This window comes from Salmo salar, chromosome ssa09 (assembly GCF_905237065.1).
Source record: "Salmo salar chromosome ssa09, Ssal_v3.1, whole genome shotgun sequence".
Lineage (NCBI taxonomy): Eukaryota > Metazoa > Chordata > Actinopteri > Salmoniformes > Salmonidae > Salmo > Salmo salar.
Window position 1 is genome coordinate 53,861,147 of NC_059450.1, and position 25,630 is coordinate 53,886,776.

The following is a 25,630-nucleotide window of genomic DNA, read 5'->3' on the forward strand; positions in this document are numbered from 1 at the left end:
AAACCATAGCCAAACCTAGTCTTCACCAAACCATAGCCAAACCAAGTCGTCACCAAAATAAGCCGCCACCAAACCGTAGCCAAACCAAGCCCTCACCAAATCGTAGCAAAACCAAGTTGTCACCAAACCATAGCCAAACCAAGCCTTCACCAAACCATAGCCAAACCAAGCCTTCACCAAACCATAGCCAAACCAAGCTTTCACCAAATTGTAGCCAAACCAAGCCGTCACCAAAATAAGCCGTCACCAAACCGTAGTCAAACAAAGCCGTCACCAAACCAAGCCGTTACCATACTGTAGCCAAACCAAGCCGTCACCAAATCATAGCCAAACAAAGCCGTCACCAAACCGTAGCCAAACCAAGCCGTCACCATACTGTAGCCAAACCAAGCCACCACCAAACCAAGCTGTCACCAAACCGTAGCCAAACCAAGCTGTCACCAAACTGTAGCCAAACCAAGCCGTCACCATACTGTAGCCAAACCAAGCCGCCACCAAACCAAGCCGTCACCAAACCGTAGCCAAACCAAGCCGTCACCAAACCAAGCCGTCACCATACTGTAGCCAAACCAAGCTGTCACCAAACCATAGCCAAACAAAGCCGTCACCAAACTGTAGCCAAACCAAGCCGTCACCTTACTGTAGCCAAACCAAGCCGTCACCATACTGTAGCCAAACCAAGCTGTCACCAAACTGTAGCCAAACCAAGCCGTCACCATACTGTAGCCAAACCAAGCCGTCACCATACTGTAGCCAAACCAAGCCGTCACCATACTGTAGCCAAACCAAGCCGTCACCATACTGTAGCCAAACCAAGCCGTCACCATACTGTAGCCAAACCAAGCCATCACCAAACCAAGCCGTCACCATACTGTAGCCAAACCAAGCCATCACCAAACCGTAGCCAAACCAAGCTGTCACCAAACTGTAGCCAAACCAAGCCTTCACCATACTGTAGCCAAACCAAGCCGTCACCAAACCGTAGCCGAACCAAGCCTTCACCAAATCGTAGCCAAACCAAGTCGTCAACAAAATAAGCCGTCACCAAACTGTAGCCAAACCAAGCTGTCACCAAACTGTAGCCAAACCAAGCCGTCACCATACTGTAGCCAAACCAAGCCATCACCAAACCATAGCCAAACCAAGCCGCCACCAAACCAAGCTGTCACCAAACCGTAGCCTAACCAAGCTGTCACCAAACTGTAGCCAAACCAAGCCGTCACCAAACCATAGCCGAACCAAGCCTTCACCAAATCGTAGCCAAACCAAGTCGTCACCAAAATAAGCCATCACCAAACCGTAGCCAAACCAAGCCTTCACCAAACCATAGCCAAATCAAGCCGTTACCAAACCAAGCCCTCACCAAACCGAAGCAGTCACCAAACCGTAGCAAAACCAAGCCATCACCAAACCTTAGCCAAACCAAGCCGTCACCAAACCGTAGCAAAAACAAGCCATCAAGGCGATAAAAATGTGAGTCATGGGGAGGACGATGTGAGTCATGGGGGAAATGTGAGTCATGGGGAGGACAATGTGAGTCATGGGGAGGACAATATGAGGCGTGGGGAGGACAATATGAGTCATGGGGGGCAATGTGAGTCATGGGGAGGACAATATGAGTCATGTGATTCATGGGGAGGACAATGTGAATCATTTGGATGACAATATTTGTCATGGGGAGGACAATATGAGTCATGTGAGTAATTCGGATGGCAATGTGAGTCATGTGAATCATGGGGAGGACAATATGAGTCATGGGAAGGACAATGTGAGTCATGGGGGGGGACAATATGAGTGTTGTGAGTCATGGGGAGGACAATATGAGTCATGGGGAGGACAATATGAGTCATGGGGAGGACAATGTGAGTCATGGGGAGGACAATATGAGTCATGGGGAGGACAATGTGAGTCATGGGGAGGACAATATGAGTCATGGGGAGGACAATATGAGTCATGGGGAGGACAATATGAGTCATGGGGGGCAATGTGAGTCATGGGGAGGACAATGTGAGTCATGGGGGGGCAATGTGAGTCATGGGGGGGACAATATGAGTCATGGGGGGCAATATGAGTCATGGGGAGCAATGTGAGTCATGGGGGGACAATGTGAGTCATGGGGGGCAATGTGAGTCATGGGGGGCAATATAAGTCATGGGGGGCAATGTGAGTCATGGGGGGGAAATGTGAGTCATGGGGGGGCGATATGAGTCATGGGGGGGCAATGTGAGTCATGGGGAGGGCAATGTGAGTCATGGGGGGCAATATGAGTCATGGGGGGGCAATATGAGTGTTGTGAGTCATGGGGAGGGCAATGTGAGTCATGGGGGGCAATGTGAGTCATGGGGGGGCAAAATGAGTCATGGGGGGCAATGTGAGTCATGGGGGGGCAATATGAGTGTTGTGAGTCATGGAAAGGGCAATGTGAGTCATGGGGGGCAATGATTCATGGGGAGGACAATATGAGTCATGGGGGGAAATGTGAGTCATGGGGAAGGCAATTAGAGTCATGGGGAGGTCAATGTTAGTCATGAGTTACAGATACCTTAAAAAAGATAGGTGTGGATCAGAAAGCCAGTCTTCAATGGCTGTGCAAAGTTTCTGGATATTGGCGGGAACTGCAACACGCTGTTGCATATGTTGATCCAGAGCATCCCAAACATGCTCAATGAGGGACATGTCTTGTTAGTATGCAGGCCATGGAAGAACTGGGACATGTTCAGCTTCCTGGAATTGTGTACAGATCCTTGAGACATGGGGCCATGCATTATCATGCTGAAACATGAGGTGATGGCAGTGGATGAATGGCATGACAATGGGCCTCAGGATCTTGTCACGGTATCTCTGTGCAATCAAATTGCCATCAATAAAATGTAATTGTGTTCTTTGTCCGTTGCTTATGCCTGCCCATACCATAACCCCACGCCACCATGGGGCACTCTGTTCATTATGTTGACATGTGCAAACTGCTCGCCCACATGACACCATACACGTGGTCTGCAGTGGTGAGGCAGGTTGGACGCACAGCCAAATTCTCTAAAACGTCATTGGATGCTGGCTTATGGTAGAGAAATTAACAGTAGTTAATCTGATCACTGACCAGTCGGTCTATTGTGGGTCGACAGTAGTTAATCTCATTACTGACCAGTAGGTCTATTGTGGGTCGACAGTAGTTAATCTGATCACTGACCAGTCAGTCTATTGTGGGTCGACAGTAGTTAATCTGATCACTGACCAGTCGGTCTATTGTGGGTCGACAGTAGTTTCTCTCTCCACTGACCAATCAGTCTTTACCACTGACAAGTCGGTCCATTGTGGGTCGACAGCAGGGGAGAGAGGAGCCTGGACCTGCAGCCTGTTTGTTCGTTTTCCTGCTTCTCTCTGTCTGTCCCAGTCATGCTGCATCTCTCTGTCTGTCCCAGTCATACTGCTTCTCTCTGTCAGTCTCAGTCATACTGCTTCTCTCCGTCTATCTCAGTCATGCTGCTTCTCTCTGTCTGTTTCAGTCATACTGCTTCTCTCTCTGTCTGTCTCAGTCATGCTGCTTCTCTCTGTCTGTCCCAGTCATGCTGCTTCTCTCTGTCTGTCTCAGTCATACTGCTTCTCTCTGTCTGTCTCAGTCATGCTGCTTCTCTCTGTCTGTCCCAGTCATACTGCTTCTCTCTGTCAGTCTCAGTCATACTGCTTCTCTCCGTCTATCTCAGTCATGCTGCTTCTCTCTGTCTGTTTCAGTCATACTGCTTCTCTCTCTGTCTGTCTCAGTCATGCTGCTTCTCTCCGTCTGTCCCAGTCATGCTGCTTCTCTCTGTCTGTCTCAGTCATACTGCTTCTCTCTATCTGTCCCAGTCATACTGCTTCTCTCTCTGTCTGTCTCAGTCATGCTGCTTCTCTCCGTCTGTCCCAGTCATGCTGCTTCTCTCTGTCTGTCTCAGTCATACTGCTTCTCTCTATCTGTCCCAGTCATACTGCTTCTCTCTCTGTCTGTCTCAGTCATGCTGCTTCTCTCTGTGTGTCCCAGTCATACTGCTTCTCTCTGTCTGTCCCAGTCATATTGCTTCTCTCTGTGTGTCTCAGTCATACTGGATCTCTCTGTCTGTCTCAGTCATACTGCTTCTCTCGGTCTGTCCCAGTTATACTGCTTCTCTCTGTCTGTCTCAGTCATACTGCTTCTCTCAGTCTGTCTCAGTCATACTGCTTCTCTCTGTGTGTCTCAGTCATACTGCTTCTCTCTGTGTGTCCCAGTCATACTGCATCTCTTTGTCTGTCCCAGTCATACTGCTTCTCTCTGTCTGTCCCAGTCATACTGCATCTCTCTGTCTGTCTCAGTCATACTGCTTCTCTCTGTGTGTCCCAGTCATACTGCATCTCTCTGTCTGTCCCAGTCATACTGCTTCTCTCTGTGTGTCCCAGTCATACTGCTTCTCTCTGTGTGTCCCAGTCATACTGCTTCTCTCTGTCTGTCCCAGTCATACTGCATCTCTCTGTCTGTCCCAGTCATACTGCTTCTCTCTGTGTGTCCCAGTCATACTGCTTCTCTCTGTGTGTCCCAGTCATACTGCTTCTCTCTGTCTGTCCCAGTCATACTGGTTCTCTCTGTCTGTCTCAGTCATACTGGTTCTCTCTGTCTGTCTCAGTCATACTGCTTCTCTCTGTCTGTCTCAGTCATACTGCTTCTCTCTGTGTGTCCCAGTCATACTGCTTCTCTCTCTGTGTCCCAGTCATACTGCTTCTCTCTGTGTGTCCCAGTCATACTGCTTCTCTCTGTCTGTCTCAGTCATACTGCTTCTCTCTGTGTGTCTCAGTCATACTGCTTCTCTCTGTCTGTCTCAGTCATACTGCTTCTCTCTGTCTGTCTCAGTCATACTGCTTCTCTCTCTGTGTCCCAGTCATACTGCTTCTCTCTGTGTGTCCCAGTCATACTGCTTCTCTCTGTCTGTCTCAGTCATACTGCTTCTCTCTGTGTGTCCCAGTCATACTGTCTGTGTTGTTCTAGAAGCTGAGGGTTCTTACTACACGCTGCCTCTTCAGCTGAGAATTCAGCCCAGATATACACAGATATACTATCAGTTTGTTTCTCTCTCTCTCTCTATCAGTTTATTACTTTTTCTATCTTAAGCCACAGACAAACATTCCCCTCCTAACTGAGAGTGATGTAATGTGCAGCTAGCTGAGGGAGGGAGGGAGGGAGGGAGGGAGGGAGAGAGAGAGAGAGAGAGACGCGCAGCCTGTTTTCATCTTAGAGGGCTAGAGAGTTACAGGGCTACAGGGCTAGAGAGCTACAGGGCTAGAGGGCTACAGGGCTAGAGAGCTAGAGGGCTACAGGGCTTGAGAGCTACAGGGCTACAGGGCTTGAGAGCTACAAGGCTACAGGGCTAGAGAGCTAGAGGGCTAGAGGGCTACATGGCTACAGGGCTAGAGAGCTAGAGGGCTACAGGGCTAGAGGGCTACAGGGCTAGAGGGCTAGAGGGCTACAGGGCTAGAGAGCTAGAGGGCTACAGGGCTTGAGGGCTACAGGGCTAGAGAGCTAGAGGGCTACAGGGCTACAGGGCTAGAGGACTAGAGGGAAACGGGGCTACAGGGCTACAGGGCTAGAGGACTAGAGGGATACGGGGCTACAGGGCTAGAGGGCTACAGGGCTAGAGAGCTAGAGGGCTACAGGGCTAGAGAGCTAGAAGGCTACAGGGCTTGAGGGCTAGAGGGCTACAGGGCTAGAGAGCTAGAGGGCTAGAGAGCTAGAGGGCTACAGGGCTTGAGGGCTAGAGGGCTAGAGAGCTAGAGGGCTACAGGGCTTGAGGGCTACAGGGCTAGATAGCTAGAGGGCTACAGGGCTTGAGGGCTACAGGGCTTGAGGGCTACAGGGCTTGAGGGCTAGAGGGCTACAGGGCTAGAGAGCTAGAGGGCTACAGGGCTACAGGGCTAGAGAGCTAGAGGGCTACCGGGCTAGAGGGCTACAGGGCTAGAGAGCTAGAGGGCTACAGGACTAGAGGGCTACAGGGCTAGAGGGCTACAGGAATAGAGGGCTAGAGGGATACGGGATACAGGGCTACAGGGCCACAGGGCTACAGGGCTAGAGGGTTACAAAACTAGAGGGCTACAGGGCCAGAGGATTACAGGGCCAGAGGATTACAGGGCCAGAGGGTTACAGGGCTAGAGGGTTACAGGGCTAGAGGGTTACAGGGCTAGAGGGTTACAAAGCTAGAGGGCTACAGGGCTAGAGGGCTACATGTCTACATGGCTAGAGGACTACAGGGCTAGTTAGCTACATGGCTAGAGGACTACAGGGCTACAGGACTAGAGGACTACAGGGCTACAGGTTTAGAGGGCTACAGGGCTAGAGTGCAAGAATGCTAGAAGCTACAGGGCTAGAAGCTACAGGGCTACAGGACTAGAGGACCTCGGAGCTACAGGGCTACAGGACTAGAGGACCTCGGAGCTACAGGGCTAAAGGGCGACAGTATACTTGAGCTGGACACTGCCCTATAAAGGCAAAACACAGTATCTACGAATTTGGTAAAAAATCTTTGAACTGTTAAAATGGCCAGTTATATTATCTGATTAATGTGGTATTTAGTTTCTTGACACAAGAACAAGCCAGTCGATCAGAAATACATGTCTGTCTAGACAGACAAATAATGGGAGCCGCAAACCTCCGTCTGTCAGAGCAAGTTGCTCGGACCTCCAGTCTGCTGAGGACCGAAGGAAGAGCTGAAGTCAGATTTTGCAGTACAAAAAAAAAACATGGCGTTGATCCTTTTTGTAAGGCAGTATACTAGAGCTGTAGTCAGTGTGTGTAGAGCTACCCTAACCCTAACCCTGCCAGGGCTGCAGTCAACACAACCTCTCTCTCACTGAAGTGTGTCTACAATACACCTCTCTGTACCCAGAGCTGTAGTCAGTGTGTGTACAGTAGAGCTACCCTAACCCTGCCAGGGCTGCAGAATGTGCTGAGGCAGGAGTGGGTAAGGAGGAAAGAAAAACACGAGTGTTAAGACAACACAGCCTCTCTCTCACTGGAGTGTGTCTACAATACACCTCTCTGTACCCAGAGCTATCTATCTATCTATCTATCTGTCTGTCTGTCTGTCTGTCTGTCTGTCTGTCTGTCTGTCTGTCTGTCTGTCTGTCTGTCTGTCTGTCTGTCTGTCTGTCTGTCTGTCTGTCTGTCTGTCTGTCTGTCTGTCTGTCTGTCTGTCTGTCTGTCTGTCTGTCTGTCTGTCTGTCTGTCTACCAAGGCTGTTGTTTAAATAGAGATTTAAGCTAACAGTGTACGTTTCAGGGTTGTGTGTGTGTGTGTGTGGCGAGTTCGCACGTGTATATGTGTGCTTTTCTGGGCTCTTGTAGTTCTGTACTCTTGAACATTCCAAGTCCTCTGACTTATACAAACAGTCAGCATGGTGCTGAGGCCACACACACTCCCTCTCACACTCTCTCTCACACACACACACACACACACACACACACACACACACACACACACACACACACACACACACACACACACACACAGACAGACAGACGGTGCCGTAGAAGATGACAGACATTTTACGTGCCCCCAGCCGATTGTGTTTTTTTTGTTCGTTTATTTGCGTTGTTTGTAACTTATGTGTTTACTTATTTTGTACATAATGTTGCCGCTACCGTTTCTTATCGCCGAAAATAACTTCAGAACATCAGGACTGCGATTACTCACCACGGACTGGCAGAATCCTTTTTTTCCTTTCATGACTCTGACGAGCCCGACGCAAAGGATATACTGCTTCCTCGGGAACAGGCCTCGATCCCTGTGATCTGCGTGAAGAGGAGTCGGAGAAAGAGGGGGCGAAGGTCGGGCTGCCTTGTGAGAATTCGTAGGCGATCTAATAAACCCCCACTTCCCTCCATTCTGCTAGTAAACGTGCAATCTTCGGAGAATAAAAACGACAAGTTACGCGGAAGATTAAACTACCAAACGAGACATTAAAAACTGTAACATTTTATGCTTCACGGAATCGTGGCTGAACGACGACAATATCAACATACAGCTGGCTGGTTATACGCTGAACCAGCAGGATAGAACAGCGGCGTCTGGTAAGACAAGGGGCGGGGGTCTGTGTATTTTTGTAAACAACAGCTGGTGCACGATATCTAAGGAAGTCTCGAGCTATTGCTTGCCTGAGGTAGAGTATCTCATGATAAGCTGTAGACCACACTACCTACCGAGAATGTTCTCATCTGTATTCTTTCTAGCTGTTTACATACCACCACAGTCAGAGGTTGGCACTAAGATAGCATTGAATGAGCTGTATTCCGCCATAAGCAAACAAGAAAACGCTCACCCAGGGGAGGAGCTCCTAGTAGCTGGGGACTTTAATGCAGGGAAACTTAAATCAGTTTTTCCAAATTTCTATCAGCATGTTAAATGTGCAACCAGAGGGAAAATAACTCTGGACCACCTATACTAAACACACAGACATGCATACAAAGCTCTCCCTCACCCTCCATTTGGAAAATCTGACCATAATTCTATCCTCGTACTACACTGGCTCTGACACTCGTCGGATGTGGCAGGGCTTGCAAACTATTGCAGACTACAAAGGGAAGCAAAGCCAAGAGCTCCCCAGTGACACGAGCTTACCAGACAAGCTAAACTACTTCTATGCTCCCTTCGAGGCAAATAACACTGAAACATGCATGAGAGCACCGGCTGTTCCGGAAGACTGTGTGATCACACTCTCCGCAGCCAATATGAGTAAGACCTTTAGACAGGTCAACATTCACAAGGCCGCAGGGCCAGACGGATTACCAGGACGTGTACTGCGAGCATGCGCTGACCAACTAGCAAGTGTCTTCACTGACATTTTCAATCTCTCCCTGTCTGAGTTTTTATTTATTTATTTATTTTACCGTTATTTTACCAGGTAAGTTGACTGAGAACACATTCTCATTTACAGCAACGACCTGGGGAATAGTTACAGGGGAGAGGAGGGGGACGAATGAGCCAATTGTAAGCTGGGGATGATTAGGTGACCATGATGGTATGAGGGCCAGATTGGGAATTTAGCCAGGACACCGGGGTTAACACCCCTACTCTTACGATAAGTTCCATGGGATTTTTAATGACCTCAGAGAGTCAGGACACCCGTTTAACGTCCCATCCGTAAGACGGCACCCTTGCACAGGGCACCCTGCCCTGGGGCATTGGGATATTTTTTTTAGACCAGAGGAAAGAGTGCCTCCTACTGGCCCTCCAACACCACTTCCAGCAGCATCTGGTCTCCATTCCAGGGACTGACCAGGACCAAGCCTGCTTAGCTTCAGAAGCAAGCCAGCTTTGGGTCTGTAATACCAACATGTTTTAAGCAGACCACCATAGTCCCTGTGCCCAAGAACACCAAGGTAACCTGCCTAAATGACTACCGACCCGTAGCACTCACGTCTGTAGCCACGAAGTGCTTTGAAATGCTGGTCATGGCTCACATCAACACCATCATCCCAGAAACCCTAGACCCACTCCAACTTGCATACCGCCCCAACAGATCCACAGATGACGCAATCTCTATTGCTCTCCACACTGCCCTTTCCCACCTGGACAAAAGGAACACCTATGTGAGAATACTATTCATTGACTACAGCTTAGCGTTCAACACCATAGTGCCCTCCAAGCTCATCACTAAGCTAAGGACCCTGAGATGAAACACAACCCTCTGCAACTGGATCCTGGACTTCCTGACAGGCCGCCCCCAGGTGGTGAGGGTAGGTAACAACACATCCGCCATGTTGGTCCTCAACACAGGGGCCCCTCAGAGGTGCATGCTTAGTCCCCTCCTGTACTCCCTGATCACCCATGACTGCATGGCCTGGTGCCAGGACAACAACCTGTTTCTCAACGTGATCAAGTCAAAGGAGATGATTGTGGACTACAGGAAAAAGAGGACCGAACACACCCCCATTCTCATCGACGGGGCTGCAGTGGAGCAGGTTGAGAGCTTCAAGTTCCTTGGTGTCCACATCACTAACAAACTAACATGGTCCAAGCACACCAAGGCTGTCGTGAAGAGGGCGTGACAAAACCTATTCCCCCTCAGGAGGCTGAAGAGATTTGGCATGGGTCCTCAGATCCTCAAAAGATTCTTCAGCTGCACCATCGAGAGCATCCTGACTGGTTGCATCACTGCTCGGCCTCTGAACGCAGTGGCACTACAGAGGGTAGTGTGAACGGTCCAGTACATCACTGGGGCCAAGTGTCCTGCCATCCAGGACCTCTATTCCAGGCGATGTCAGAGGAAGACCCTAAAATTTGTCAAAGACTCCAGCCATCCTAGACTGTTCTCTCTGCTACCGCACGGCAAGTGGTACCGGAGCGCCAAGTCTAGGTCCAAGAGGCTTCTTAACAGCTTCTTCCCCCAAGCCATAAGACTCCTGAACATCTAATCAAATGGCTACCCAGACTTATCTGTATTTTTTTAACTGCATTGTTGGTTAGGGGCTCGTAAGTAAGCATTTCACTGTGAGGTCTACACCTGTTGTATTCAGCATTTCACTGTTAGCGCATGTGATTAATAACATTTTATTTTATTTGAGATAGCTGACAGACAGACAGACAGACAGACAGACAGACAGACAGACAGACAGACAGACAGACAGACAGACAGACAGACAGACAGACAGACCAGAGGCGTGTATAGAGTCAACTACATAGACTGAAGTCAGGCCAGGTCAGCTCAGTAAGGGCCGAGCTTCATCTTTATTTTACAGAACCGACTAGACAAACCTACTATTACTTATCAAGTCTCTAGTTGTCTGGTAACCTGACCTCATGTGCATTGACAGAATGTGCGGTCAGTGTTGGATGTGGGTGTACATGGGGACGGCAGGGATTCAGTGTTGGATGTGGGTGTACATGGGGACGGCAGGGATTCAGTGTTGGATGTGGGTGTACATGGGGACGGCAGGGATTCAGTGTTGGATGTGGGTGTACATGGGGACAGCAGGGATTCAGTGTTGGATGTGGGTGTACATGGGGACGGCAGGGATTCAGTGTTGGATGTGGGTGTACATGGGGACGTTGGGGATTCAGTGTTGGATGTGGGTGTACATGGGGACGGCAGGGATTCAGTGTTGGATGTGGGTGTACATGGGGACGTCAGGGATTCAGGTAGACAGCTCTTGCGTGACTCTCTGGTTGGGCCAGCGCAATTGGGTCGGCGATGTTCAGTGGGGGCCCCGATTTCCGACTTAGAAAATTACACCTGTTTTTCAGACTTACCTTGTGAAGGTGTGTAACACTTTTGCAGGTGTGGTTCCCTTGCGCACTGAATAAATGTAATTCAACTGCTGAAAACCCTCCTCTTTGCTGGCCAACATAATTTTTCGTGGAGTTTTCATTCAATGGAGTTTTCAGTACATTTATCTTAAGCCATCCCTTTAAATAGGGTGCACCTTTAATTATAATTTTGTGGTGGACTGACTCACTGGAATACATGGAGAGAACGGGTTTAGAAAATAGGGATCAATTAAAGAAAGATATCTGTGCATCTTTGTCGCTGTTTTCAAAACCAACGGGTAGATTTTAAAATACTCTGATCTTGGATATTATTTAGGCGCATTTTGAGGTTAGGAAAGTATTGATGAATCAAAATACAGCGGTTTGATTCATCCTGAAAGTTGTCATGTTCAATCCATGAAATATTGGAAGGTGGATAAAAGTGTACAATAAGGGTTGAACAATAGTTCTATAAATCTACCCTGATACTCACTAATCATGGAACTGAATGACAACGGTTCTACTCTGCTAGCCAGCACCTCTCCTAAACAGGTGTTCTACTCTGCTAGCCAGCACCTCTCCTAAACAGGTGTTCTACCTAGCCAGCACCTCTCCTAAACAGGTGTTCTACTCTGCTATCCAGCACCTCTCCTAAACAGGTGTTCTACTCTGCTAGCCAGCACCTCTCCTAAACAGGTGTTCTACTCTGCTAGCCAGCACCTCTCCTAAACAGGTGTTCTACTCTGCTAGCCAGCACCTCTCCTAAAAAGGTGTTCTACTCTGTTAGCCAGCACCTCTCCTAAACAGGTGTTCTACTCTGCTAGCCAGCACCTCTCCTAAACAGGTGTTCTACTCTGCTAGCCAGCACCTCTCCTAAACAGGTGTTCTACTCTGCTAGCCAGCACCTCTCCTAAACAGGTGTTCTACTCTGCTAGCCAGCACCTCTCCTAAACAGGTGTTCTACTCTGCTAGCCAGCACCTCTCCTAAACAGGTGTTCTACTCTGCTAGCCAGCACCTCTCCTAAACAGGTGTTCTACTCTGCTAGCCAGCAACTCTCCTAAACAGGTGTTCTACTCTGCCAGCACCTCTCCTAAACAGGTGTTCTACTCTGCTAGCACCTCTCCTAAACAGGTGTTCTACTCTGCTAGCCAGCACCTCTCCTAAACAGGTGTTCTACTCTGCTAGCCAGCACCTCTCCTAAACAGGTGTTCTACTCTGCTAGCCAGCACCTCTCCTAAACAGGTGTTCTACTCTGCTAGCCAGCACCTCTCCTAAACAGGTGTTCTACTCCGCTAGCCAGCACCTCTCCTAAACAGGTGTTCTACTCTGCTAGCCAGCACCTCTCCTAAACAGGTGTTCTACTCCGCTAGCCAGCACCTCTCCTAAACAGGTGTTCTACTCTGCTATCCAGCACCTCTCCTAAACAGGTGTTCTACTCCGCTAGCCAGCACCTCTCCTAAACAGGTGTTCTACTCTGCTAGCCAGCACCTCTCCTAAACAGGTGTTCTACTCCGCTAGCCAGCACCTCTCCTAAACAGGTGTTCTACTCTGCTAGCCAGCACCTCTCCTAAACAGGTGTTCTACTCCGCTAGCCAGCACCTCTCCTAAACAGGTGTTCTACTCCGCTAGCCAGCACCTCTCCTAAACAGGTGTTCTACTCTGCTAGCCAGCACCTCTCCTAAACAGGTGTTCTACTCTGCTAGCCAGCACCTCTCCTAAACAGGTGTTCTACTCTGCTAGCCAGCACCTCTCCTAAACAGGTGTTCTACTCTGCTAGCCAGCACCTCTCCTAAACAGGTGTTCTACTCTGCTAGCCAGCACCTCTCCTAAACAGGTGTTCTACTCTGCTAGCCAGCACCTCTCCTAAACAGGTGTTCTACTTTGCTAGCCAGCACCTCTCCTAAACAGGTGTTCTACTCACCTACCTACTACATAACAGTTAACTAACCCTGTTTTAAAGATTTGTATTGTACTGTACTGACTCACTGACTGTCTGTCTGTCTGTCTGTCTGTCTGAGTGACTGACTGTCTGTCTGACTGTCTAACTGATTGAGTGACTGTCTGACTGAGTGAATGAGTGACTGTCTGTCTGAGTGACTGTTTGTATGTCTAACTGAGTGACTGTCTGACTGACTGTCTGTCTGAGTGAGTAACTAACTAACTGAGTGACTGTTTGTATGTCTGACTGAGTGACTGTCTGACTGAGTGACTGTTTGTATGTCTGTCTGAGTGACTGTCTGACTGAGTGACTATCTGTCTGAGTGACTGTTTGTATGTCTAACTGAGTGACTGACTGTCTGTCTGTTGTGTCTCTGTGTTTCAGGACAGTGAGAGGTATATCTGGGGTTGTTTCTATGGTGACGGAGGCGGTGATTCTGTTGGATACCCATGATGCACCGGTACGATGCCTGAGTCGGAGACAGGTCTAGTAGCTCAGCGTGTAGCTACGGTGACCAGAGGAATAGTTGCTATGTGGTGTTCTCTCTGGCTCTCCATCCTCCTATTCCCTCTCTCCGTCTCTACAGCCAGATTACCCACAGTACTGCCCACAGGTAAATACAGTCCTCTTTATCTCTTCATCTCTCTCTCTCTCTCTCTCTGTCTCTCTCACTCTCTCAATTCAATTCAAGGGCCTTTATTGGCACAGGAAACATATGTTAACATTGCCAAAGCAAGTGAGGTAGATAATATACAAATCTCTCTCTCGCTCTCTCTCTGTTTTCAATTCAATTCAATTTAACGGGCTTTATTGGCATGGGAAACATGTTTACATTGCCAAAGCAAGTGAAATAGATAAAAAACAAAAGTGAAATAAACGATCAGAAATTAAAAGCAAACATTACACTCCCAAAAGTTTTAAAAGAATATAGACATTTCAAATGTTATATTATTGGCAATGTTGTAACAATATGCAATTAGCTGAAGTATGAAAGGGAAAATAAATAAACAGAAAAATATATACTGAACAAAAATATAAATGCAACATGTAACGTGTTTGTCCCATTTTTCATGAGCTGAAATAAAAATTCCCAAAAATGTTCTATCCACACAAAAATCTTATTTCTCTCAAATTTTGTGCACAAATTTGTTTACATCCTGTTAGTGAGCATTTCTCCTTTGCCAAGATAATCCATCCACCTGACAGGTGTGGCATATCAAGAAGCTGATTAAACAGCATGAGCATTACACAGGTGCACCTTGTGCTGGGGGACAATAAAAGGCCACTCTAAAATGTGCAGTTTTGTCACACAACACAATGCCACAGATGTCTCAAGATTTGAGGGACTGCAGGAATGTCCACCAGAGCTGTTGCCAGAGAATTGAATGTTAAATTCTCTACCATAAGCCGCCTCTAATGTCGTTTTAGAGAATCTTCCAGTACGTCCAACCGGCCTAAAAACCGCAGACCACGTGTAACCACGCCAGCCCAGGACCTCCACATCCGGTTTCTTCCCTTGTGGGATTGTCTGAGACCAGCCACCCGGACAGCTGATGAAACTCTGGAGTATTTCTGTCTGAAATAAAGTCATTTTGTGTGGAAAAACTCATTCTGATTGGCTGGGCCTGGTTCCTCAGTGGGTGGGCCTGGCTCCCAATAGGCTCAAGGCCCACCCATTGGCTGCGTCCCTGCTCAGTCATGTGAAATCCACAGATTAGGAACTAATGAATTCATTTCAATTGACTGATTTCCTTATATGAAGTGTAACTCACTAAAATCTTTGAAAGTGTTGCATGTTGTGTTTATATTTTTGTGCAGTGTAGATATTTAATAGACTTCAGCTCAAGTTGTTCCGCTGTTTCACTCTAAGGGGAAATCAATCTGAATATTTAGCTCACGTTTTCACGGCACATTCGTTATTTGTGTCCCACGATTTGATGACATCGTCTGGTCTTTCCTGTGGCTCAGTTGGTAGAGCATGGTGTTTGCAATGCCAGGGTTGTGGGTTCAATTCCCGCGGGGGGCCAGTACAAAAAATAAATAAAATAAATGCATGAAATGTATGCATAAGTCGCTCTGGATAAGAGCGTCTGCTAAATGACTAAAATGTAAAAAAATGTTTTTCCACCCACACCTTTTAGATTTTATAGGGAAGCTGAAAAGTAAAAAATACTGTTTAGGTTTTCTACTGCCAAGTTTACACCTTCACTATTACAGTAAAATATTTTGTCCGGGAAGTTGTCTAAAAGGGATTGAATTTGTTGTTGGCTATTTGTATTTTTGGTAGGTTTCCACACTACTTTCCTTCCATCTATAGCATTTCTTAATATTATTCCGTTCCTTTAGCTTGAACAGAGTATTGCTCTGTTCAAGTAGACTGTGATTTTGCTGTGGTCTGATAGGGGTGTCAGTGGGCTGACTGTGGTCTGATAGGGGTGTCAGTGGGCTGACTGTTAACGCTCTGAGAGACTCTGTCATCGTTAAAGTATGGGGATTCTATTGGGGGGATATAGGTAGCACACATTTTTCTCTGTTGAGATAATGTTCTTATTAATTTCTGGTCCATCTCCTCTATACCATGTTTCTTGTAGGATGACAATGTCTGTATTTTGTATTTTGTGTTCTGTGGTGTCTAGTGTTGTTTTTGTGTGGTTTAGGCCCAGACCATCACAGTAGGTGTGAGCAGAGCATGTTGAGCATCTGATACGTACCTCTCAGGTCGCAGGATGGGGCTTTGAGGGGTGCGTTAGTGGGGGTTGGTCTGCTCATGGCCTGGGCATAGGTGTGGTTGTCATGTTGAGGTCCTTGCTGCAGGGGCGGGAGGCATGGGGGGGCATAAGACTGATCTGGGGGGGCCTATATAGGGTGTGGCTAGGGTTTGTTTGGGGAGGGGTCGACTGGTGGGGGACGTGGCTGGTGGTGTATGGCTGTGGGTCCTCTTGGTGCTGGTGTCTACCCTTCTCAATGGCAAGGCTGTGCTCACTGAGCCTGTACTTTGTCAAGGTTTTTCTAAGGTTTTGAACGGTAACCATGGTCAAATACTTTGCCATGGTTTACTGTCGATTTAGCATTTTGCTTTGCTTTGTGTTTGTGCTTGTGTTTCCCAATAGGTAATGTAGTTTAGTTTTGACTGTTGTAATTTGTTTTATTCTGATTGATTGGATGTTCTGAACCTGAGGCTTTAGTGTGTTAGTAGAACAGGTTTGTGAACTCAGCCCCAGGACCAGCTGGATGAGGGTCCTGAGGCTTCAGTGTGTTAGTAGAACAGGTTTGTGAACTCAGCCCCAGGACCAGCTGGATGAGGGTCCTGAGGCTTCAGTGTGTTAATAGAACAGGTTTGTGAACTCAGCCCCAGGACCAGCTGGATGAGGGTCCTGAGGCTTCAGTGTGTTAGTAGAACAGGTTTGTGAACTCAGTCCCAGGACCAGCTGGATGAGGGTCCTGAGGCTTCAGTGTGTTAGTAGAGCAGGTTTGTGAACTCAGCCCCAGGACCAGCTGGATGAGGGTCCTGAGGCTTCAGTGTGTTAGTAGAACAGGTTAGTGAACTCAGCCCCAGGACCAGCTGGATGAGGGTCCTGAGGCTTCAGTGTGTTAGTAGAACAGGTTAGTGAACTCAGCCCCAGGACCAGCTGGATGAGGGTCCTGAGGCTTCAGTGTGTTAGTAGAACAGGTTTGTGAACTCAGCCCCAGGACCAGCTGGATGAGGGGACTCTTTTCTTTGCACAGCTCTTGGCAATGATATGAGAGGGGGTCATTGTATTTTAGATGTTTACAAAACTTAATTGCCCTTTTTTGAGTTTTTATTATTAGTGGATATTGGCCTAATTCTGCCCTGCATGCATTGTTTGTAGTTTTCCTCTGGACATGTGGGAGAATCTTACAGAACTCTGCATGCAGGGTTTCAATGGGGTGTTTGTCTCTTTGGGTAAAATCTTGTTTTGCAAGTGGACCCCACACCTCGCCGCTATAAAGTGCATTTTTATAGGTATTTCAATTTGAATTCGTATTTTAATGGTGTAGAATGCCCTGCGTGTTTTCTCTCTCAGTTCGTTCACTTCCTCATTTAGGTGTCCAATAGAGCTTATATTCAAACCTCAGGAACTGTAGTGTGGACAGTACTCTATATATTTAAACCTCAGGAACTGTAGTGTGGACAGTACTCTATATATTTAAACCTCAGGAACTATAGTGTACAGTACTCTATATATTTAAACCTCAGGAACTGTAGTGTGGACAGTACTCTATATATTTAAACCTCAGGAACTGTACTGTTTACAGTACTCTATATATTTAAACCTCAGGAACTGTACTGTTTACAGTACTCTATATATTTAAACCTCAGTAATTGTAGTGTGTACAGTACTCTATATATTTAAACCTCAATTGTAGTGTGTACAGTACTCTATATATTTTGTACCAATTGATAACTTTGGTCTAATTCCCTGAGTTCTGGATCTTCTCTGAAAATTCATTATTTTAGTATTTTGGGGGTTTACTGCCAGGGCCCAGGTCTGGCAGTACTGCTCGAGCAGGTCCAGGCTCTGCTGTAGGCCATGTGCTGTGGGGGTTTACTGCCAGGGCCCAGGTCTGGCAGTACTGCTCTAGCAGGTCCAGGCTCTGCTGTAGGCCATGTGCTGTGGGGGTTTACTGCCAGGGCCCAGGTCTGGCAGTACTGCTCTAGCAGGTCCAGGCTCTGCTGTAGGCCAGGTGATGTGGGGGTTTACTGCCAGGGCCCAGGTCTGGCAGTACTGCTCTAGCAGGTCCATGCTCTGCTGTAGGCCAGGTGCTGTGGGGGTTTACTGCCAGGGCCCAGGTCTGGCAGTACTGCTCTAGCAGGTCCAGGCTCTGCTGTAGGCCATGTGCTGTGGGGGTTTACTGCCCAGGCCCAGGTCTGGCAGTACTGCTCTAGCAGGTCCAGGCTCTGCTGTAGGCCATGTGCTGTGGGTGACAGCAGGCATAGGTCATCTGCGAAGAGTAGGCATTTAACCTCTGAATTGTGGAGACTAACACCAGGGGCTGAGGATTTTTCCTGAATGGTAGCAAATTCGTTGACATAAATATTGAAGAGTGCAGGGCTCAGATTGCAACCCAGGCGAAGGCCCCGCCTCTGGTTTAAGAATTCAGTTTTTTTTGTTGCCAATTTTGATGCTGCACGTATTGCCAGTATACATTGATTTAATGATGAAATATGTTTTACTCCCTACACAACTTTCAATAACTTTGTAGAACAGTCCTTTATGCCAAATATAATCAAATTACTTTTTGAAGTTGATAAAGCAAGCGTATATTTTGGTATTATTTTGGTAAACATGTTTATCTATCAGGGTGTGTAGGGTGTAAATATTGGTCGTGCAATGTTTCGGTATAAATCCAATTTGGCTTTTACTCAAGACATTTTGCTTATTAAGGAAGTTTAAAACTCTTACGTTTATAATACTACAGAAAACCTTCCCCAGGTCACTGTTCACACAAAACCCTCTGTAATTGTTAGGGTCAAATTTGTCTCCGTTCTTAAAGATTGGGGTTATGAGTTCTTGATTCCCGATGTCAGGGAAATAACCTACACTCAGAATAATATTAAACAGTTTTAATATAGCAAATTGACATTTTTAGCATCTCATTTAGGATGCCATCAGGTCCGCATGCTTTTTTACATTTGAGGGCCTGAAGTTTCTAATAGAGCTCCAATTCAGTAATTGGGGAGTCCAATGGATTTTGATTGGTCCTTTATAGCTTTTTCTAATCCATTCAACTTCTTATTTGGCATTGTTCTGCGTTTGCATCAATTTGAACAGCGTTATAGAGTGTCCATGTGTCACCATTTTGTATCGCTAATTCCTCTAGTTTAGATTTTGTTTCGTTTTTTCCAATTTTGTCAGAAGTTGTTTGTGTTTATGGACTCCTCAATTAGTGTTAGCTGCTTGCTGGTGTACTGTGTGTGCTTTTTTGGTTCTGAGTGTTCGTTTATAGAGTTTTAAAGTCTCACAGTAATGAAGGCGTAATTCACCATTATTTGGGTTTGTGCTTTTCCTTTGATAGTGTTCTAAGTTTTGTCCTTATAGTTTTACAATCTGCATCAAATTAGTTGTCATCTGTGGTATTTTTAATAGATTTTTTGTATCAATTTCAGTTGTGCTTCTTTTGCTGTTTGCCTGAATATTTAGTTGATGTTTATACTTATAGATTGATGTCTTCTTTACTGTGAGTGGATGTGCTATCCAGGAAGTTATCTAAGAGTGTTTGGATATTTTGGTTACAGGATGTTTTCTGGTTTCTTCTGTGCTGTTTTGGGCCCCATCTGTATGAATTTCTGATGTTGTCCAGCTTACTGGGCTGTGACTGTGTGGTTGTTTAATAAAATCGACGAGTTACGCGGAAGATTAAACTACCAACGGGACATTAAAAACTGTAACATGTTATGCTTCACGGAGTCGCGGCTGAACGACGACAATATCAACATACAGCTGGCTGGTTATATGATATATTGGCAAGATAGAACAGCGGCGTCTGGTAAGACAAGGGGCGGCGGTCTATGTTTTTTTTGTAAACAACAGCTGGTGCACTATATCTAAGGAAGTCTCGAGCTATTGCTTGCCTGAGGTAGAGTATCTCATGATAAGCTGTAGACCACACTACCTACCGAGAGAGTTCTCATCTGTATTCTTCATAGCTGTTTACATACCAGAGGCTGGCACTAAGATAGCATTGAATGAGCTGTATTCCGCCATAAGCAAACAAGAAAACGCTCACCCAGAGGCGACGCTCCTAGTAGCCCGGGGACTTTAATGCAGGGAAACTTAAATCCGTTTTTCCACATTTCTATCAGCATGTTAAATGTGCAACCAGAGGGAAAATAACTCTGGACCACCTTCTACTTCACACACAGAGATGCATACAAAGCTCTCCCTCGCCCTCCATTTGGCACATCTGACCATTATTCCATCCTCCTGATTCCTGCTTACAAGCAAAAATGAAAGCAGGAAGCACCAGTGACTAGATCAATAAGAAAGGGGTCAGATGAAACCGATGCTAAGCTACAGGACTGTTTTGCTAAAACAGACTGGAATATGTTCTGGGATTCCTCCAATGGCATTGAGGAGTATATCGCATCTGTCATTGGCTTCATCAATAAGTGCATCGATGATGTCGCCCCCACAGTGACCGTACGTACATACCCCAACCAGAAGCCATGGATTACAGGCAACATCCACACTGAGCTAAAGGCTAGAGCTGCTGCTTTCAAGGAGCGGGACTCTAACCCGGAAGCTTATAAGAACTCCCGCTATGCCCTCCGACGAGTCATCAAACAGGCAAAGAGTCAATACAGGACTAAGATTGAATCGTACTACACTGGCTCTGACACTCGTCGGATGTGGCAGGGCTTGCAAACCATTACAGACTACAAAGGGAAGCACAGCCGAGAGCTGCCCAGTGACATGAGCCTACCAGACGAGCTAAACTACTTCTATGCTCGCTTCGAGGCAAATAACACTGAAACATGCATGAGAGCACCAGCTGTATCAGAAGACTGTGTGATTACGCTCTCCGCAGCCGATGTGAGTAAGACCTTTAAACAGGTCAACATTCACAAGGCCGCAGGGCCAGACGGATTACCAGGACGTGTACTGCTAGCATGCGCTGACCAACTAGCAAGTGTCTTCACTGACATTTTCAACCTCTCCCTGTCTGAGTCTATAATGCCAACATGTTTTAAGCAAACCACCATAGAGCCTATGCCCAAGAACACCAAGGTAACCTGCCTAAATGACTACAGACCCATAGCACTCACATCTGTAGCCATGAAGTGCTTTGAAATGCTGGTAATGGATCACATCAATACCATTATCACAGAAACCCTAGACCCACTCCAATTTGCATACCGCCCCAACAGATCCACAGATTATGCAATCTCCATTGCACTCCACACTGCTCTTTCCCACCTGGACAAAAGGAACACCTATGTGAGAATGCTATTCATTGACTACAGCTCAGCCTTCAACACCATAGTGCTCTCAAAGCTCATCACTAAGCTAAGGACCCTAGGACTAAACACCTCACTCTGCAACTGGATCCTGGACTTCCTGACGGGCCGCCCCCAGGTGGTAAGGGTAGGTAACAACACACCCGCCACACTGATCCTCAACACAGGGGCCCTTCAGGGGTGCGTGTCCATTCCCCTCCTGTACTCCCTGTTCACTCATGACTGCACGGCCAGGCACGACTCTAACACCATCATTAAATTTGCCGATGACACAACAGTGGTAGGCCTGATCACCAACAACAACGAGACAGCCTATAGGGAGGAGGTCAGAGACCTGGTCGTGTGGTGCCAGGACAACAACCTCTCCCTCAACGTGATCAAGACAAAGGAGATGGTTGTGGACTACAGGAAAAAGAGGAACGAGCACGCCCCCATTCTCATCGATGGGGCTGCAGTGGAGCAGTTTGAGAGCTTCACGTTCCTTGGTGTCCACATCACCAACAAACTAGAATGGTCCAAACACACCAAGACAGTCGTGAAGCGGGAACGACAAAACCTATTCCCCTCAGGAGACTGAAAAGATTTGGCATGGGTCCCCATATCCTAAAAAGGTTCTACAGCTGCACCATTGAGAGCATCTTGACTGGTTGCGTCACTGCCTGGTATGGCAACTGCTCGGCCTCCGACCGCAAGGCACTACAGAGGGTAGTGCGAACGGTCCAGTACATCACTGGGGCCAAGCTTCCTGCCATCCAGGACCTCTATACCAGGTGGTGTCAGAGGAAGGCCCTAAAAATTGTCAAAGACTCCAGCCACCCTAGTCATAGACTGTTCTCTCTGCTACCGCAGACTATTTGCATTCCCACCCCCCTCCCCTCTCCACACCACTGCCACTCTCTGTTGCCATCTATGCAAAGTCACTTTAATTAACTCTACCTACATGTATTTACTACCTCAACTAACCAGTACCCCCACACATTCTGTACCTGCACCCCCCTGTATATATTGTTATTTTTTACTGCTGCTCTTGAATTACTTGTTACTTTTATCTCTTATTCTTATTCTTTGAAACTGCACTGTTGGTTGAGGAACAAGGTAATTTGGCTGTGATCAGACAGAGGTGTTAATGGCTTGACAGTGAATGAGCTGAGAGAGGAAGGGTCAATGTCTGTAGTCATATAGTCTTCTGTGCTGTGGCTGAGAGGTGAGCAATAGGTGGATCTCCCCAAAGAGTTTCCCCGTAACCTACCATTGACAAAGTACAGACCCAGGCTTCAACAGAGCTGCAACAGATCCCTTCCGTATTTGTTGATGGTGCTGTCACTGTTCGTCACGCCCTGACCTGAGAGAGACGTTTTATTTCTCTATTTTCTGCTACAAGACCATGGTGCTTGCCTACGGAGCTGTGAGGGGAACGGCACCTCCGTACCTTCAGGCTCTGATCAGGCCCTACACCCAAACAAGGGCACTGCGTTCATCCACCTCTGGCCTGCTCGCCTCCCTACCTCTGAGGAAGCACAGTTCCCGCTCAGCCCAGTCAAAACTGTTCGCTGCTCTGGCACCACAATGGTGGAACAAGCTCCCTCACGACGCCAGGACAGCGGAGTCAATCACCACCTTCCGTAGACACCTGAAACCCCACCTCTTTAAGGAATACCTGGGATAGGATATAGTAATCCTTCTAACCCCCCCCTCCCAAAAAAAAGATATAGATGTACTATTGTAAAGTGGTTGTTCCACTGGATATCATAATGCACCAATTTGTAAGTCGCTCTGGATAGGAGCGTCTGCTAAATGACGTAAATGTAAATGTAAATGTATTTTGTTAGGTCAGGGTGTGGGGTGGGCATTCTATGTGTTATATTTCTATGTTGTCTTTTTATTTATTGGCCTAGCATGGTTTCCAATCAGAGGCAGCTGTCTATCGTTGTCTCTGATTGGGAATCATACTTAGGCAGCCCTTTTTCCATCCTTCAGTTGTGGGATCTTGTTTTTGTACAGCTCAGTAAAGCCTGCAGAACGTGACGTTCGTTTTCCGTTGTTTGTTGTTTTGATTCAGTGTTCTGAGTTATAGTAAATAATGAACATGAGCACTTACCACGCTGCGCTTTGGTCCCCTTTCTTCAAACGAAAACCATCACACTGTTGTTTCTATGGGGGAGATTAAGACAGTTAGAAACAGGCCTGTAATAACACTGTTGTTTCTATGGGGTAGATTAAGACAGTTAGAAGCAGGCCTGTAATAACACTGTTGTTTCTATGGGGTAGATTAAGACAGTTAGAAACAGGCCTGTAATAACACTGTTGTTTCTATGGGGTAGATTAAGACAGTTAGAAACAGGCCTGTAATAACACTGTTGTTTCTATGGGGTAAATTAAGGCAGTTAGAAACAGGCCTGTAATAACACTGTTGTTTCTATGGGGGAGATTAAGACAGTTAGAAACAGGCCTGTAATAACACTGTTGTTTCTATGGGGGAGATTAAGACAGTTAGAAACAGGCCTGTAATAACACTGTTGTTTCTATGGGGGAGATTAAGACAGTTAGAAACAGGCCTGTAATAACACTGTTGTTTCTATGGGGTAGATTAAGACAGTTAGAAGCAGGCCTGTAATAACACTGTTGTTTCTATGGGGTAGATTAAGACAGTTAGAAACAGGCCTGTAATAACACTGTTGTTTCTATGGGGTAGATTAAGACAGTTAGAAACAGGCCTGTAATAACACTGTTGTTTCTATGGGGTAGATTAAGACAGTTAGAAACAGGCCTGTAATAACACTGTTGTTAGATCAGGTAGTGTTCCTGTGCGCACTTTTCTGTCCTCACGTTTGTGTTCTTTCTTTCTCCCACTCTCTCGCTCTCTCTCTTATAGTTAATGTACAAAAGGGAAAATAAATGAACATACTGTAAATATGGGTTGTATTGACAATAGTGTTTGTTCTTCACTGGTTGCCCTATCATTGTGGTAACAGGTCACAAATCGTGCAGCTGTGATTTTACACTGTGGTAGATATGGGAGTTGGATTTGTTTTCTAATTCTTTGTGGGTCTGTGTAATCTGAGGGAAATATCTGTCTCTAATGTGGTCATACATTTGGCAGGAGGTTCTGTTATTTTGTTAATTCTTTCCAATGTGTCAAGTAATTATCTTTTTGTTTTCTCATGATTTGTTCTCTCTCGCTCTCTCTCTGTGTTGTGTGTTTATGTGTTTCTAGACTGGTACAGACCTCAGTGTGTTTCTAGACTGGTACAGACCTCAGTGTGTTTCTAGACCGGTATAGACCTCAGTGTATTTCTAGACCGGTTCAGACCTCAGTGTGTTTCTAGACCGGTACAGACCTCAGTGTATTTCTAGACCGGTACAGACCTCAGTGTATTTCTAGACCGGTACAGACCTCAGTGTATTTCTAGACCGGTACAGACCTCAGTGTATTTCTAGACCGGTACAGACCTCAGTGTGTTTCTAGACTGGTACAGACCTCAGTGTATTTCTAGACTGGTACAGACCTCAGTGTATTTCTAGACCGGTACAGACCTCAGTGTATTTCTAGTCCGGTACAGACCTCAGTGTGTTTCTAGACCGGTACAGACCTCAGTGTGTTTCTAGACCGGTACAGACCTCAGTGTGTTTCTAGACTGCTACAGACCTCAGTGTATTTCTAGACTGGTATAGACCTCAGTGTATTTCTTGACTGCTACAGACCTCAGTGTGTTTCTAGACTGGTACAGACCTCAGTGTGTTTCTAGACCGGTACAGACCTCAGTGTATTTCTAGACCGGTACAGACCTCAGTGTATTTCTAGACCGGTACAGACCTCAGTGTATTTCTAGACTGCTACAGACCTCATTGTGTTTCTAGACCGGTACAGACCTCAGTGTGTTTCTAGACCGGTACAGACCTCAGTGTGTTTCTAGACCGGTACAGACCTCAGTGTATTTCTAGACCGGTACAGACCTCAGTGTGTTTCTAGACTGGTACAGACCTCAGTGTATTTCTAGACTGGTACAGACCTCAGTGTATTTCTAGACTGGTACAGACCTCAGTGTCTTTCTAGTCCGGTACAGACCTCAGTGTATTTCTAGACCGGTACAGACCTCAGTGTGTTTCTAGACCGGTACAGACCTCAGTGTGTTTCTAGACTGCTACAGACCTCAGTGTATTTCTAGACTGGTATAGACCTCAGTGTATTTCTTGACTGCTACAGACCTCAGTGTGTTTCTAGACTGGTACAGACCTCAGTGTGTTTCTAGACCGGTACAGACCTCAGTGTATTTCTAGACCGGTACAGACCTCAGTGTATTTCTAGACTGCTACAGACCTCATTGTGTTTCTAGACCGGTACAGACCTCAGTGTGTTTCTAGACCGGTACAGACCTCAGTGTGTTTCTAGACCGGTACAGACCTCAGTGTATTTCTAGACCGGTACAGACCTCAGTGTGTTTCTAGACTGGTACAGACCTCAGTGTATTT

General features: G+C 46.8%; 1 protein-coding gene across 7 annotated transcripts in view; it reads left to right on the plus strand.

Moving 5' to 3' along the window:
• fgfr3 (fibroblast growth factor receptor 3) overlaps positions 1-25,630 on the plus strand; it is a 279,237-nt gene that overhangs the window by 2,506 nt on the left and 251,101 nt on the right. For all 7 annotated transcript variants that reach the window (XM_045723814.1, XM_045723818.1, XM_045723813.1 and 4 more), the window contains exon 2: positions 13,564-13,792. In XM_045723814.1, the coding sequence (XP_045579770.1) occupies positions 13,645-13,792 (148 nt within the window). In that variant the 5' untranslated portion in view covers positions 13,564-13,644. The remainder of the gene's footprint in view (positions 1-13,563; positions 13,793-25,630) is intronic.